The 16,460-nt window shown below is 35.2% G+C and overlaps 1 protein-coding gene across 3 annotated transcripts in view; it reads left to right on the top strand.

The window, feature by feature from the left end:
* Window positions 1-16,460, top strand: part of rttn (rotatin) — a 51,618-nt gene that overhangs the window by 3,630 nt on the left and 31,528 nt on the right. For 2 of the 3 annotated variants that reach the window (XM_041244437.1, XM_041244436.1), the window contains exons 3-21: window positions 585-780; window positions 909-1,007; window positions 1,337-1,427; window positions 1,540-1,654; window positions 1,857-2,007; window positions 3,484-3,637; window positions 3,935-4,113; window positions 4,260-4,375; window positions 4,707-4,877; window positions 4,972-5,184; window positions 5,677-5,789; window positions 5,968-6,094; window positions 10,005-10,130; window positions 10,540-10,656; window positions 11,677-11,816; window positions 12,689-12,860; window positions 12,957-13,056; window positions 13,861-13,949; window positions 14,576-14,693. In XM_041244437.1, the coding sequence (XP_041100371.1) occupies window positions 585-780; window positions 909-1,007; window positions 1,337-1,427; window positions 1,540-1,654; window positions 1,857-2,007; window positions 3,484-3,637; window positions 3,935-4,113; window positions 4,260-4,375; window positions 4,707-4,877; window positions 4,972-5,184; window positions 5,677-5,789; window positions 5,968-6,094; window positions 10,005-10,130; window positions 10,540-10,656; window positions 11,677-11,816; window positions 12,689-12,860; window positions 12,957-13,056; window positions 13,861-13,949; window positions 14,576-14,693 (2,587 nt within the window). The remainder of the gene's footprint in view (window positions 1-584; window positions 781-908; window positions 1,008-1,336; window positions 1,428-1,539; window positions 1,655-1,856; window positions 2,008-3,483; window positions 3,638-3,934; window positions 4,114-4,259; window positions 4,376-4,706; window positions 4,878-4,971; window positions 5,185-5,676; window positions 5,790-5,967; window positions 6,095-10,004; window positions 10,131-10,539; window positions 10,657-11,676; window positions 11,817-12,688; window positions 12,861-12,956; window positions 13,057-13,860; window positions 13,950-14,575; window positions 14,694-16,460) is intronic. The other variant, XM_041244438.1, reaches the window with a different exon arrangement.

Genomic DNA, 16,460 nt, shown 5'->3' with positions numbered 1-16,460 from the left:
AACCTTAATTTGTTTGATAATCAAATAGAAACACAACTACAAATATGTTTTACGTGTTACCATTTCATGTAGTTTTACCTCTCCATGTAAAAAAAAATAAAAAAGGCTAATTTAAACACATATAAGTGAACTGTTGCAAATTACCTTATAAGACTTTAGTTTTGTTTATATCCAGAGCAGTTTAATTTAGACCACAAAATTACTCCAATTAATGTATTCATTCTTAGGCCTAAGATCATTGATTATTATTATTATTATTATTATTATTATTATTATTATTATTGTACAGACTTTTTCCACTCAGATGTGGTAATTAACTAATACCACCTTAGAAATACTGCGCCTTCATAAAATGGTGGCCTAAAAGTTTTTAAATTTAAGAAAAATAGTTACTTTAAGGCTTTTGAAACCCCCTTTTACCCGCCTGTTTCAGTCTTTTTAAGGGATTTTCTATATGATTTAGATGTTAACTCCAGATACATTATTTAGAGGACCTTTTGACTAAATCTGGACAGAATTGCAAGAGAGGTTTTTAAAGAATAATATGAATATAGTTTTGTTTTCTTTCTTTTTTTTTTTCAAAGCATCCGTCTGCAGCACACCTATTAGGGGAGGTAGGAGCAGTAGAGTTTCTCACTCAGCTGCGTTCTATTGTTGAGCCTAAGCGGCAAGCTACCATTGATGGAATCTTGGATGGGTTGTTTCAGCTTCCAGAAATCCCTCCTGATTTTCCAGCAATCTCTTTCCATGGAAAGTCAGCAGTATTAACAGAACAAAAAGGTATTTTCCTACTGAAATAATATTCAGAATCGAGTACACTTTGTCAGCATAGCTTGTGTCATTCACCAGTTCAAGAAAAAAGACTTAAGTTAAAGTTTATTCAGTATTTGTTTTATTGCACTTCATAGCAATGCCACCTATCCAAGCTGAAGATGAAACACCCTTGGTTGGATACTTCCAAAACATAACCACAAGACCATCAGAAATTCCTCCTCAGAGAATAGCAGGTAGGTACAGCACAACTGCAGTTATCCTGGAACTTGTGTTAGATGCAGTGTGTTCCGTGTTACTGTTTGCAACATGTATTTGTGTGTTGTGTTGACGTTTACCAGCCCTCTCAGAATGCTCATTACTTCCCAAGTGGGACAGCTAGCCATTTGATTGTCATAGTTGTTTGGTGAAAAAAAAGAAATGTCTTTGACCTTGGTGTATTTATGTTTAATATTAGTTTTTTTACATATATGGACACCGTGTTGGACCTTATTGCATATCTATTTATGTATCTATCTATGTATCTATCTGTCTATCTATTTATCTATCTTGTTATTATTTACAGTGAGTGATTCAGTGAAGTGTTTGAAGTTCTCTACTTTTCCTTGGCTTGCTTTGATGACAACAGACAGACACATTCTTTCATCAAGTGAAAGGTTGCACAGCATTTTCCTTTGCATAGGACATTTAATTGAAAGTGTTATACATCAATTTTGAAACACATAGGCACTATCTTCATGATGCATTTTTCCTCCCTTTTGTTTCCAGTTCCCTGAGGAGTAATAATCACAGTTTAGTTCGCAGAACCTGCAAGCTCCTCCAGGATGTCATCATGCAGGATTTCCCTGCAGAGATTTTTCTCCAGCGACCAAAGATTGTTCAGGTAGAAGAAAATGCTGGTTAAGCGAGCAAATGTGTTGCTTTTTGAAATAATCCCATGTATTTTTTTTTTTTTTAATCTATTGCCATTGTCTTATTTTAGGTATCATGCTGCAGTTTGTATGTGTTTAATATTTTGTATTTATTTAATATTTTGTCATTTACTTCCACAGTAATGAAACTCTTAATTTTATGTTTTGCTATAGAATCTTCTGTCTCTACTTAAGCTAAATACTGACAGGGACAGTGCTAGTTATTTGACATTGCAAGCTGTTTCCTGCCTGCGCCAACTGTGTACAAACCTCAGGAGCAGGCTCAGCTTTCACAGAGACCCTAGTTTCTTCTCTGCCAAGCAAGGTAAGCACTTCATAATAGTTTTTTTTTTTTTTTTTTTTTTTTTTTTATTTAATTTAATAGTGAACTTGGGATTCAGAGCATTATCAGTGTGTACTATAGACATCCCATATGTTTTAATCTGTAAATGCAAAAATTACATTCTCCTGATATTTATATTAATCTCTTAAAACTAGGTTGTAGACCTACACAATTTAAGTCGACTCAAACCATGCGTGTTAAACGATCATAGAGAAAACTGACCATAACATGAAAGACTGAATTCTTTAAGCCATAGACCCACAGACTGATATCTGTAATTCTGTAGCCCATAGTTCTCTTTCTTATTATTGAGGCATCCTGAGCAATAATGTATGTTCCACATTTCTGAAAAATCGAAGTAACCTTTGATGATATTCTAACTCCCCATGCAAATCATCAGTTTGATGGTTTTACGGAAAACTCACGAGAGCAACGATAACATATCCCAAAGCAATAACACATTCTCACCGCTGCTCAGCAATGCCAAAAGCAATCTTGTCAGTGGTTTGAAAATAAAGTCACATGTTCAGGAGTGAAAAGCTGATGCTGCTTATACCAAGTAAAGCCCTTTGCTGTATCTCGTGTTGCCCATATCATGGCACAAAATACTGTAATAAATCATTTATGTTTTAGAGTACGCATTTTACCTGGTGTTCTTCATTGCAACACCATAAAACCAATTAATTATATAACAGGTTTTGCCACTTTCAGTTTGAGTTGTTTCTAACCAGCTGAGCTCAGAACACACAGTGATTGAGTGGGTCGGAGATACCGCTATCCAAAATCAACAATTGGAAAAGTATGACTGATACTCTTTTCATTTGCTATGATTTTCCTTAGCTTGGATATCTCTGCCCTAGCCGTATTTGGTCAGAAGCAAAGAAACAATTGAAAATGTTCACATTTAACAGATTTCATGATGTTTAAATAGAGAAACTGAGTAAGCTCAAAAAGTCTCCCCAGTCTTTATAATATCCTGGTTTTACCTGAAACACTCTGAGGGGGAATTACAAGCTGTACAGACTTCCAGAAACTATTAGCTATGAGCTTCCTTTGAATTAGCACTGTACTGTTTATACACACTGTTTTCAAATGATTCAATTCAAAACACATTTGCCATGAAAGGCTGCTATCAGCTTCAAAAGGTAGCTGAGACTTTTTTTTAGATTACTCTAAAAGGTGAGTGATTTATTACAGTATTTTGCGATCCCTTGAAAAATAAACGTTGAAAAGGAACAAGCCTATTCAAAAGAGTGGCTCCCATTTGGAACTGTAAAAGACAATTCCACGTTTTCCTGACAAAATTAACGTTTTAGAAACGCTATATGATTTTGTCTGTAAATTTCTACACAATATGGAGTTTGTGTTTGGTGTGCATACAATAATTTTTTTTTTTTATTTAAATTGTCGTATAACTTTCTGCTATTTAAATAAGTTTATTTTTTTCACTTCAACTAGATGTAGTTTCCCAGAATTCATCGGTGTCCTACTCACAGGAAACAAGAGGAACCCAGCAGTCTCCTGAAAATAGCAGCCCGAGACCATCTGTGATTGGACGAACCGGGCAGCGTGCCAGGGGGGATGGTCAGGATGGGGATGCTGCATCTTCCAGGTGCACTAATATTGAAATTTGCACTTATGCCATGTTTAATAAATTTGCCTGACTACTGAACTGATATAGTACAGTGTCATTCTGTATATACATGAGCCAGCTTTAATACAGCTATACTGAAGCCGTCCTTGTACCCTGAGTTTTCAGTCTATCACAGTACTATACTAAGTGTGCTATTTAGTGCTTGCTGTTGTTAGGTCATGGAAATAGACTAGTTAAAGGGTTTCAGTACACTTTACTGATTTTTTAAAATTTTTATATGGTGTTTGTCATAATTATTTAATACACATTTTTCAGTGGAAGCAGTTCTCAGGGAGCCAACTCTAGGCTGCCTACCCAATCTCCTTTAGACACAGCCCACCTTGACTTACCGGAGATGGAAAATGAGGATATTTTAGAACTGCAGTTCCAGCAGCTTGGTCTAGCCCAGTTCTGTGTTGCAGTGCTAGAACATGCCTTACCACTTTTCAGAACAGGTAAGAACTTTTTTTACCTTTTTAGTTTTTTACCACATGACCAAATAAGAGCATGTATCAAGCTGTTGTCTGTATTGACAGCAGAGATGTATTTTGTTAATTGCAGTAACATATCTTTTTTTTTTTTTTTTTTTTTTTTTTTATAGAAAGCATGAAGGTTTTCTTGTGTGTTCTTGAACTTCTGTCTGAGAATATACTGCTCCTTAAAGACAGCATATCTGAAGAGGTCTGGGTTGATGACAGCATAATTGGATGGGAACTAGTAAGTTAATACATCCCTGAATATGTATTTTGGCACCAATAATTATTCAGATGATTAGCTTAAGTTTCAGTATCCATAGTATTCCCACTAGGACTTCAATACCTAACAAATTACAATGTGAAGAATGAATTCTGCTGAACTGAGTTGTCAATTCAATAGTTTGTATTGCTAGTCATAAGGCATAACGCAGACTACAGTTTGAGAGGAAACGTTTTGTTTTTTTATACAATGTACAATCTGTAAATTAATATTTTTGATTATTATGTAAATGTTTTTATATATTTTTAAATATACAGTTACTGGAGCTGTTTTTAATATTTTTCTTTTCCAGAAAGATAAATTATTGTCATCTTTGGATTCTTTGGGAGACACCTTATTTTACCACCTTAGCAACAGCTCCTCTGATCAGTCAGAGCCCATACTAGTAAACCACCGACTGGCATATACCGGTACTGCCGTTTTTACTGTCCGACTGCTGCAGACACTCGTACCTGTGGAAAAGGTCAGCCGATTTAGCTTATTTAGTGAACTTCGAACCAGATTTTACATTTGTGTAATTTTTGTCATATTCCAATGTTTTTCCCCTTATATTTTAGGCCAGTGAAGTTTTGCCTGAGAGTACGGGGGCTGCCCTATTTCACTTAAGTTTAGATTTGCCCTTCAGCATGGCTTTTCAAAGCATCCATGAGTCTGCTGCTGCTTACTTGGAACAACTCAATTCAGAAAATTACAGTGTTTACAAGTGCGCAACTCGGACTGTCCATTCAATAGAATGTACTTGCTCCTTTTTAAAGGAGGTAAAAATGGAGGTATGTTGACATTAAATAATAATAATAAATGCCTTGCAGGGTTAAAAATAGGTAAATGCTTTGCAGGGTTAAAAATAGTACATTTTTATATGAAAGTGGGGTTTCATTCCTTTCCATTAGTTTCACTACCATACAAAGCACAGGGTTTGAAATTAATAGTGGCCTAGTGGTCTGAAGACACCAAATATTTTTTGGTCCTCAAAAAATTAATTTCCAACCCTGAGCATAACTGACAAAATCATAATTTGGCAATCATAATGTATTTCTTTATTTTCTAAATTTTATATTATTTGCCACTAATAATGCATGGTTCCTTTTAAGTTACAGTCAGACATTTTCTGGAAAAAAACAAATAAAACAAAATGTATGTATGTCAAACAGCATGCTGGTGATGTAGTGACATTACTGTATGTATTTGTCGAGTGTTGATGGTGCATGGGGCCATGGATATTGAATACTTGCTGAACAATCTTTTTTTTTTTTTTTTGACAGGGCAAAAAGAATCTTCTGGAGCTGTTGGAGCTGGCAGACCAGGCAGTAGGCAGCCTTTCATACCATCAACATTTACCACTCGTCAAGGAAATCACTGGCCTCTGTTCACACATGTAATGTATCATTACTCTGAAAATATACACATATTCCTATAAAAGAAGGAAATCCATGGACAAGCTGCAATGAACAGCAGAGCTAGGTTGGGTAGAGATTAGCAGAATGTTATGGCTTAAGAATTTAAAAAATGACAGTGTATTGATTGACATCCTTCTGTTTTTGTTATCTTTGTAGCTGGAAGTCTGCACAGGCCAGTCCAATACTGCAAGCTGAGAGCCAGAAGTGCTTTCTCAAATTGCTGTCCCACCCTCTCCTGGCTGTTAAGGTGGAAACATATGCCTGCTCTCTTAATATTGTAAAGGTTAGACAATGTACAGCATTCATTATCTCAGTATTCCATGTAAACAGTATCAGCAAGCATCTCTGTGTTGTCTCAATTCTTCTTGGTGTTACAGACTTTTGATTGCCATGACCTAGGTTCTATCCTGCTGACAGCACTTGGTCTGTCTAAATTTGTAGCCTTTTCTTCTTCATTTAGTGTCTCCATCAATACTTGCCTTTAGCTTAAGTTTGTAAGAAACAAACATTTTTAAAATGATTAAGTCACGCTACTCAGATTCATTGCTGGTCCCACATTTCTGCACACTACTATATATCCACTATATGCCCATTTTAAAATGATCAGACAGATACCCCGAGACAAAGTTAAACAAGTGCTTCTCTAGACATTTGTAGACAGACAGGGTTTCTACTTATGCTAAAAAATGTCCTTTTCAAGTGTAAGCATACTTGAATAAACAGTTCTCTAGATATTTGTAAAAATGTCAGTGTGACTCAAATAGGCATACAGTGTGCCTGCATATACTCCCAGATTATTATACAGTACATTGCATAACTCTAATGAAATATAGAAAGACATTCAGATGGACAGATATTATTCCCTGATATTATATTATATTACTTGTGCTAAAGAATGCCCTTAACACGGTTTTCTTGATACAAGGAAAACAGTGATGTTGGACAGACAGACAGACAGAAATCCCCATACACCCTAAAATTATGAAACAGTTCTCTAGATATATACAAAACAGTATATATGCCTGCCTGCACTATATCCCCTGGCAAGGACATGCATCTCCAGTTTGGGATAATAAGAAAACACTCAAGATAAAATTGGTGCATTCTAAAAATGTCTGACATCATGCAGTACCATAACATTCCACAATTGACTCGCTCTAACATATAGCTGCATTACTACTGGTCTATAGACATTACATTAGTGATTTTTAGTATACATTTGTAATTAAGGTCATTTTAAGTTTGTTCTATTTCCCCTATTCAATCAATCAATCAATCAATGCTTTTAACGGGGGTCGTTACAAAGTGCTTTATATAATAAAAAACACATACAAAAATATATAATCAGCAAATAAAACACAAGAAGAAAAATATATATTCAGTAATAAAACACACACACATATATATATATATATATATACATATATATATATATATATATATATATATATATATATATATATCAGCAATAAAATACACATACAAAATAAATAAATAAATAAAATAAGAATGCAGACGCGAGAGAATATCACTTTAAAAACTTGCGTAAGCCAAGCTATACAAGTGTGCTTTTAAACAAGGTTTAAAAGCATCGGCAGAAGGAGCTTCCTTTATAGTACTAGGCAAGTTGTTCCATAATTTCGGTGCAATGTAGCTGAAGCGTCTACCAACAGAGTTTTGCTTCTGAATACTTGGTATGGAAAGAGGCCTGGCATCCTGTGATCAAAGTGGGCGATTAGGAACGTATGGTTTTAAAAGATCCTTTAAATAGGGTGGCGCTAAGCCATTTAGAGCCTTATAGGTTAATAATAGCACCTTAAAATCTATCCTAAATCAAACAGGGAGCTAATGCAAGGTCGCCAGCACAGGGGTGATATGATCTCGTTTCTTTCTCTCAGTTAAAACTCTTGCAGCAGCATTCTGTACAAGTTGCACCCGAGATATAACATTGTTACTAATACCTGCAAAAAGGCTGTTACAATAATCAGTCCTTGAAGATATAAAAGCATGCATCAGCCTCTCTGCATTCTGCTTGGAAAGCATACTTCTCAGTCTAGCTATGTTTCTTAAATGAAAAAAGGAAATTTTTGTAACATTTTTAAGATGTGATTTGAAGGAGAGGTCTGGATCAAAAATGACATCTAGGTTTTTTTTATCTCTGCTCTAGAATCTGTACAGAATCTATGTTTTTGTTGCTTCTGAGGTCTCATTATCATCAATTCTGTTTTGTCTGAGTTTAGCATTAAAAAGTTTTAAACATCAAATGTTTAATGTCAGCAAGGCAGGTATTGATGACAGGTTTGCATAATAGTGCAGTATGCGGCAAAGGATTTGGTCGGAATCTGAATATTTTCTTCTAGCTACAGTCAGCACTCGGGTATACTGCGCTCAGATACACGTCAGTCACATTTTACTGTCCTTGTATTAAGAATAAAATTAATTCCCATTATATATATATATATATATATATATATATATATATATATATATATATATATATATATACATCTCTTCAATGTTACAATTTATATATTATTTTAATATTACTTGTCTTAGGTATTGGTCAAAGACTATGTTTCGGTAGAGAAGTTCAATGCACTTAAATAAACTCCATAACCAGTGTTAGGCATTTATCTGAAACAAGCCCATCTCTTCAAGTTACAATTTATTTGATTATCTGTCACAATCCGTGTTTTTTTTTCTGTTTTTTTTTTTACATGCGCAAATCAGTCTGTCTTTATTGTACAGTTGCACAGTGCTTCCTCCTCCAGGTTTACCTGACGAAAATGCAGCAACAACAAAGCGAACAAGACCAGCTTCTGTAATGTAAACGGTTAATCATTAAACAGTTTTAGATACTGCGATGTATTTTTTTGAATTTGCGATCTTTAGTTGCTTTTGTGCATTTTCATTTGCAAGAGAACTGTAACATTAGGGCATCACTGAACAATATATTCTACAATTTTGAATACTGACTTACTGATACTGAATACTGTTAATTCTGGAGACTTATTTTTAAATTTTTTTACAATCTTTTGCTAAATTGCATTGCCTTTTACATTTTACACAGTTCTGTGCATGGGTAACATTTTGCTTTCATTTTGCTGTTGGGTCGTTAATGGAGAATTTTATTTACTGCTACAATACCTACCAGATTTTAAAGTGTCATCTCTTTTGTCAAGTGATATTTTCAGAATTATATCATTCTGAATTAAAACACTACTTCTGTTGAAAATATTGTGCCATACCAACAAAACCAAATACAATGATAGTTCCAGTTCCATTCTTGTTAGCTCAAGTTACAGTATGTCATTTTTTTCTTTAATCACTGCGCTACTGCTACATCCTCCCCACCACCCCCCAAATTTCCAAATGGTTTGGAGTCGGCCGCCAAAAATATTGACATTCTGCTACCCCGATTTACACTAAGATGCTTGTCAAAATATAACAAACCACACACCTGAATAGTATGTAAACAGGTAACCAAAGCAATGTAGAACAAATAGGTTGATCTGAAAATCAAATGCTGATTTATATACTTTTTTATTTAGTTTTTTTGGTAGTGTCTAAAAACAGCATCAGCTAACAACTTTAAGCCAGCACATAAAGTACATTGAAATCTTATACTTTCACAAATGCATTTGTATCACTGAGCACAATACGTAACTTTTGCATGTTTAATGGCATTATTGTCAACCATATAAAACAGGAATAGTTTTTTTCACTGATATTTAAAATCTAAATATCCATATCCAAGTGTTGCATACGGTAATAAATGTATTGAGAATAATAAACATCGGTTTTGGAGGAAATGAATCTGCAAAATATTTGGTTTTGCAACATATATCTTTAGCACTGTTCATGCTCTAGATAACACACTGCGGGATTAATTTCTAGATTTAAGGATCTAATATATAGATTAAATAAAGCAAAAAAAAAAGCCTGAATGGTTATAGTAAAGTTTGGTTTGATTTAAGGTGAACTAAATTAGACAGCTGGTGTCAATATTTTAATTTCAAAGCTAAAGTGATTAAAAATTAACCTTCAAACTCATGACGCTACAAAGTAGCCTGCAAAATCGATTACATCTGTCATTCCAAAAGGGAAATAGTTTGAAAAATGTTATTTGTAACGGTAATGGTAACAATTAAAGAGGACTACATTTCCGTTCGTGTTCACTTTTTTTCTTTTAGGAGTGTTTGGGAATCCATAACGTTACTAAGCCAGTTTCATCGATCTGTCATGGGGTTCATTTTCTTCTGCATGCTCGAGTTTTATATGAAATCTGCACATTTGGCCTTCAAGACCCCGAAGAGCAGGTAAGCCGCTGAATGTAAAATAAAATGAACATTTTTCTAACAGATGTTTTTTTTAGTGTCATAGTGGTGAACCTGAAAAGAACATTTTCAATTGAAGTTCCTGTTTTGGAACAATAAGCATGTGTATGTTTTATAATAAACCAGCTGATAACCAAAAAGCACCTGATTTTGGTGGTTTAATGTACACTGCTGTCCTCTTATTACTGCTATGGTGACCTTGGTGCATTAGGTAAGGTTTTATTTGCAAGATGTTGAGTGATCGCTGCAGTTGCTTTTGGCAACTAATAACTGCTCCAGGAATGCTTTCTTTTTAAGATGGCTGAACTGGGTGGTTTAAGATGTCTGCACTGGCATGGTAGTTGTCACTAGCTGTCTGCTAGTTTACCTCTGTATTCTTTTTTTTCTATAGGTATGTTCTGCAGCCAAGGACATTCTCATTTACCTGCTGCAGGGACAGTTGATGATGACAGCTCTGACTTGGAACACATTCATTGAAGCTGTGTACCACGTTGTCCCCATATTGCAAGTAAGACTATTTTTATTTTTCATTGAACTTTGCCTTTTACTAAAAAAGCACCATTGTCAATGTGGAAAAATTTAGGAAACCTGCTCTTTTGCTTTTGCAGAAATCTTTTTGTAATAAAAAATAAATACAAAATCTCATAGCAGGATTTAACAATTCAAAATTCATCACAATTCTGTTGTCAGCAGGGCAGATGCGAAGTGTTCTCTTTGGAGGTGTTCCTATATGTGAAGACTACTGTATATATGCAAGTTTCCATACGCTAAAACCACTGCCTTGCTCAGATAATAAACATATTCTGCATCAGGCATTTTCATCCATAGCTGAAGATTCTCTTTATGGACGACTGACATTTCAACATATATTTGAATAGATAGCCTGTAAGTCGCACACCTCAAATGTGTCCATTTCTCCTGCAGTGTACTGATACTCATATTTTTGTAATTTTATAATTCATACATTTAAACTCTAAATCAACAACGCTATAGAAAAAAAGGCGTGTGATAAGTATAGTGATTGAAATACAGTTATGTAATTTTAAATAAAACTATGAATAAGAATAATAAAAAATTATATTACACTTTATTTTTAGATTCTACTTGCTGGTAGAACATGTGCTTGGATGGAGAGCTGTAACTGCTGAATCCCTGTATGTTGTGCCACATATTCGCGAAAAATAGTATTCAATTGGTCTAGAGTCTCCAAGGCATCGCCGGGGTGCGTGGGGAGTGAAATCTTCATATTAGTATAGGTTCTGTTCATTCAGTCACACCGATGTACACATTTGCTTGCCGCATCACGTCTGGTGTGTGGCCGCCTTTAGCCTCACATTGACAATACAAAAAGCTAGAAGCTTGTGCTGGAAAAATAACTTTTATTGAGTTTACACTTAAAGCACCAGAGCAGCATCAACACATTAGAGTTTGACTTACCTCAGGCTTTGACCTTTATCATCACCATTATGTCTGTAGATACTGCATTAAAAAGGTCTAATATAGTAATCCATTAAATGGTAAATTTAAGGGTTATGCTGGTACTGAAGGAACACTGGGAACCTGTATCCTGCAAATAAGTGAAACGGCTAATGAAACAGGAGAGGGGATTCTTCCTAGAACTGCCAGGCTTCGGGCTGCTCTTAGACTTCTTTTCAGCAAACAACAAATGTAAGTGGATAATCTAATTTTGGTTCCCTTAAATTGATATAATCGTAATACAACAGAACCCTCTTTATATGAACTGGAGGAGTGACCCCCAACATTTGACATTAATGCCTGGAAACGTTCAGGTAAAATATTTTATTCTATTACTATTTATTTTTGTTTTAAAATAAACATCCATTTGGTGGATGTTTATATGCTAATTTCTGCAATGTAGAGTGGTATAAAAAAAACAAACAAACAAAAAGTGTTCTGCATTTGTAGTAAATGAATACTATTTATGCAACTCCTGCACCTGTTAGACACAGTTCTTGTTACATTGTTTTGCATATCATTTTTTAGTTTGCAAGAATTTTCTTGCTAGAATACTATAAAAAAAAAGTAATTAATTCCTCCTTTAAAATGAGTCTTTTCCTTTACAAGTCGAGGCATACCTCTGGAGATTCTTCCCCTCTATATCTGAAAGTCTACATGCTTTAGACAACTGAACTTCCTGACGACTTCTGCACAGTCCTGTGAAATGATTAATAAAATTGGTTTCTGTCATGATTGTTACTCAAACAAAGTTTTGTATAAAAAAAATAAGAACACAGCAACAATGAAAGACTGGAAGCAGTGAGAATAATCTGTAAAAACAAACAAACACTATTATGCAGTAGAGGGGTGGCTTTCAGAACTTTAGAAATAATATAAATTATGCCATAGAGATCTGAATATACAGATGCAGTTTATACAATAAGTTATGTTCATAACTGTTTAAAATATGCTTTCATACAACTGTTGCTAGTGTATTTATTTTCCCATAAAAAAAGATAACAGGAAAAGTTACCTTTTGTATTAAACTGTTTACATTCTTGGTTTCCACAATTCCATTATAGGGTACGGGCTGTAGCTGTAAAGCACTTAATGTGGCACTTGGCAAATGAGGAAGGAGCCAGCACTAAACACCCTGTGTTGGAGGGAGGTGTTCTCTCCACTCTCTCGGCCTTGTTTGTCGTAGACAAGCCAATTGACATGAAATTGGACGACATAGAGAAGTCATATTTCAAGGTATTATGTAGAAATGCACTGGTGTTTTGCTATACAATACATATAGTACAAGACAGCAGATAGTCATATACACTTTCTCTTTTTTTGTTTCAATAGGTGGAATCTGTCACCAAAATTTATGCTGTCCTCACTTCAGAGACTGTTGACATTGTACTCAGGAAATCTGCAGCAGAGCAGCTGGCTGTTATAATGCAAGGTACTGTGTAGTATCAGAAATGTCTACAAAACCACATCCTTTATTAGTCTTCACAAATTAAACCACAGTATTTTTCAATCCCTTGGCTGGCAAAAAAAAAAGATAACATTTCAAAAGTGAAAAGACAGGTGGACAGCAGAGGAGTGCCCTATATATTTGACATATTTCAAATACTTACTTAAAGAGTATAAAAGCAAATTCAGTAACTTGCACTGTAGGCCTCTGGCTGCCAAACATTTTGACTGGAAGTCTTTATTTATGTCTTCTCAAGTGTTTAGATTTATGCTTATTGTAGTTGTAGTGCCATGTTCATAAATAAAGCATTGCAGGACCCTGGGTCAGGCCTAACTGGCACTGCGAGAGGAACAAATTTAGAGGTGGTACTGCTGGGCCCATTGTTTTTTACACTTAGTAAAATAGACAGAAGTCCCAAAGGTTATCCAAGGTGTGGCAGACTTAGTATACAAAGTGTTTTCATATGGTTTTATTCGAACACTTGTTTGTTTGTCCTGGACAACTAGATATTTGGATGAACCAAGATCTCCAAATGCCTCACTTCTCCATGTAAAAGTGTGCCATAAACATAAAATACATCTTGTCAGTATTAAACAAATCTGAAGGGGTAAATGGAGACCTTATAATGTACTGTCCCTCATTGTCTACTTCTGCTTTAAATATATGTTTTAACATTTCTGATTTACAGAATTGCTGACATATACTACAGGACAAGTCAGGAGGATATGACCTTGATTTTGCGGGACCCTGCTACTTGTGTTCTACTAATCTTTTATTGTTGATTTGCAGATACAACGATGCATGCTGCATTAAAGAGCCTTGGCGTCATAGAACAACTATTTTCATTTATAAGTGAATGTGTAACCAACAATGGAAAGGTACAGTGTTCTTTTTTTGTGTGTCTATGTCAAAAGCTCCTGGTTTACGTCCCTCTGATTGTGAGGATATTTATGCCACTATGAAATATTTGGTACACATACTGTGAAGACCTGCTTCTTCACAGTACTGACACCTGAATGGATGTTTTTTGTTTAGGGATATGTCATGGTAACCACTAAATGCAGATTTTTTTTGTAAACACACACTAGAACTAAAACAAGTTTCCCAGAAAGCACTAGAAAACATCCCCCCCCCCCCCCCCCCCCCCCCAAAAAGAACAAACAAATAAACGAAAATTTTATTTAAGAAAAGGGTATGTAATGAGGCTTTGATTGACATATGTATAGGCAAAAGAAGCTGCAACGAACATTTCCAAGTCTCAAGTTCTGTTTTGTTGTTACATAATCTGAGGAATAGTGAGAAAATTGGCCATTTAGACATAATAGAAAGGTACTGTTCTGTGATTGACGGATGAAAGTTAATTAACTTTAGCTAATAAGTATCAGCAGTTGCTGTGAGGGCACTACTAAAGGAGGATGGTACATTAAAAAAGTGAAGTTGCGAAAAACATCTGCATAGAACTCTATGTCTATGTGTTGCTGAAATATATTCTTGTCATATTTAGAGTAAGGACTGCCTTTTGTTGCCATGTCTTTCTCTGCTCCGGAAGCTTGTGTATGCAGACCCACTGCTCCGACACTCCCTGGCTCAGCAGCCATCTCTTCTGCTCGTACTACTCAGAGGTTAGTATACTATTTACTAATTTCTCTAATTATATTTGACCAAAACTTGGTTAACTAACCTACAGCAAACCAAGCAACTTTATATCAACCCTATAAATCAGAAGTGGATCATGCCAGCCATCAGAAATACAGTATAGCCCCATCACTTGGGGCCCACATAGAGCACTGCATTGGCTTTTGTTCTGAGGTAGGTTAGAGAGTAATATCATGTCAGAATAGTTTGCTTTTCTTTGCTATAGTGACCCCTCCTCTAGGGTTTCTAACGACTACTCTTTATGGCCTTGTACACACACAGCCTAGATGCAGTTGCGAGTTCACCTTCTGCTCTTAATACGGTGTAAGTACACGCACAGTTCAGGTGCAAAAGACAGTGACAACCGCACTAGTTAATCCTGTAGCGAGTTCGGTTATCAATTCAGTTCAGTTAGTTAATGCGCAGCAACTGTATGTGCATTACAACTGCACTAAAACAGCCGAAGTAGGTGCTCGTGGATTTCTGCGCAAGTAATGATGTCGTAGTTTATCAGACATTTCCATGTGATAAACATGGCTACCGACCACGGACTCATTTAGTCTGAGGAAGAAGTCGAGACTAAACTGGACGGCAGCAAACTAAATTATGCCATGTTTGAACACGTTGCAAAGTGGTTTTGTGAAGAGGGGTTCACTCACAATGTAAAACAATGCAGAATAAATCTGAAATCACTTAAGGCCAAGTAGAAGCGTGTAATCAATAACACCAATCATCCTAGAAGATCCAGAAAATTATTTAAACGCCTTCTGGTCGGAAGATCGCCCAAATGTTTGGATCTGCTGTCATGGTAGTGCAGATCGTCACCACTGTATTTAGCAGTGCAGAAAAGCAAAACAGTGACTTCTGGTTTTGCAGAGAAGAGCATAGCTTGATGAGCTCTCGATCGATTATGTACTGTACTTTCTTCCAAAAGCATAAACATAAACACAGCCTACACGCTGCTGCCACACAAACCTAACGAATGCCATGTAGTGCTGGTCCGGGTTCAGTTGTTAGTTTAAACAGGGAGTGCACTCACTTCAGTAATGAAAGGCATGTGTGTACAACAAACAACCACAGCGAGTGTAGTTAATACGGTTGTCACGCTAACTGCTGCATGTGTCTACGAGGCTTAAGTGTATTTATTAAAGACCACAGAATAAATAATTCTGAATACTAAAAGAAACTTAATTTAATGATAAACGTTTCAACTAGAAGTATTTTTCAAGGAAGTGTTAAATACCATAGTTATGGATGAGAATAAATAGCACATTTATTATTATTGACATGATGCAAAAAATATATTTATAATTCATTATAGAAAATAGTTTACTTCTATTCCAGTGACAAGGTAGCAGTAAATTGTGTTACTGTTTAGTATTTATGATGAGCAAAAAAAAAAAAAAAAAAAAAAAAATATATATATATATATATATATATATATAATATAATATATATATAATATATATAATTAATATATATATAGATATATATTCTTGATCCCTGCATCATCTTATTGGTTTTGAATATTAATATCATAAAGCTTCTGGTGACTTCATGGCACAGCCTTTCTTCTAAAGCCTCCCTCTAGCTACTAGTTCTTAACTAAAACCACCTAACCCAAAAAGTTCCAGCATCCCTAATTCTAAGTTTGGATTGTATCTGTGGTGGGGAATTCATTGGCATATTTGTTCTCAAAGAACATTAAATTTACTGTATGTGTATTTGCAATTTCAGTTGATAAAACACATAGC

The sequence above is a fragment of the Polyodon spathula genome, chromosome 3 (assembly GCF_017654505.1).
Source record: "Polyodon spathula isolate WHYD16114869_AA chromosome 3, ASM1765450v1, whole genome shotgun sequence".
Classification (NCBI taxonomy): domain Eukaryota; kingdom Metazoa; phylum Chordata; class Actinopteri; order Acipenseriformes; family Polyodontidae; genus Polyodon; species Polyodon spathula.
The sequence above is the reverse complement of the archived record's forward strand: the minus strand, read 5'-3'. Positions and strand labels throughout refer to the sequence as shown.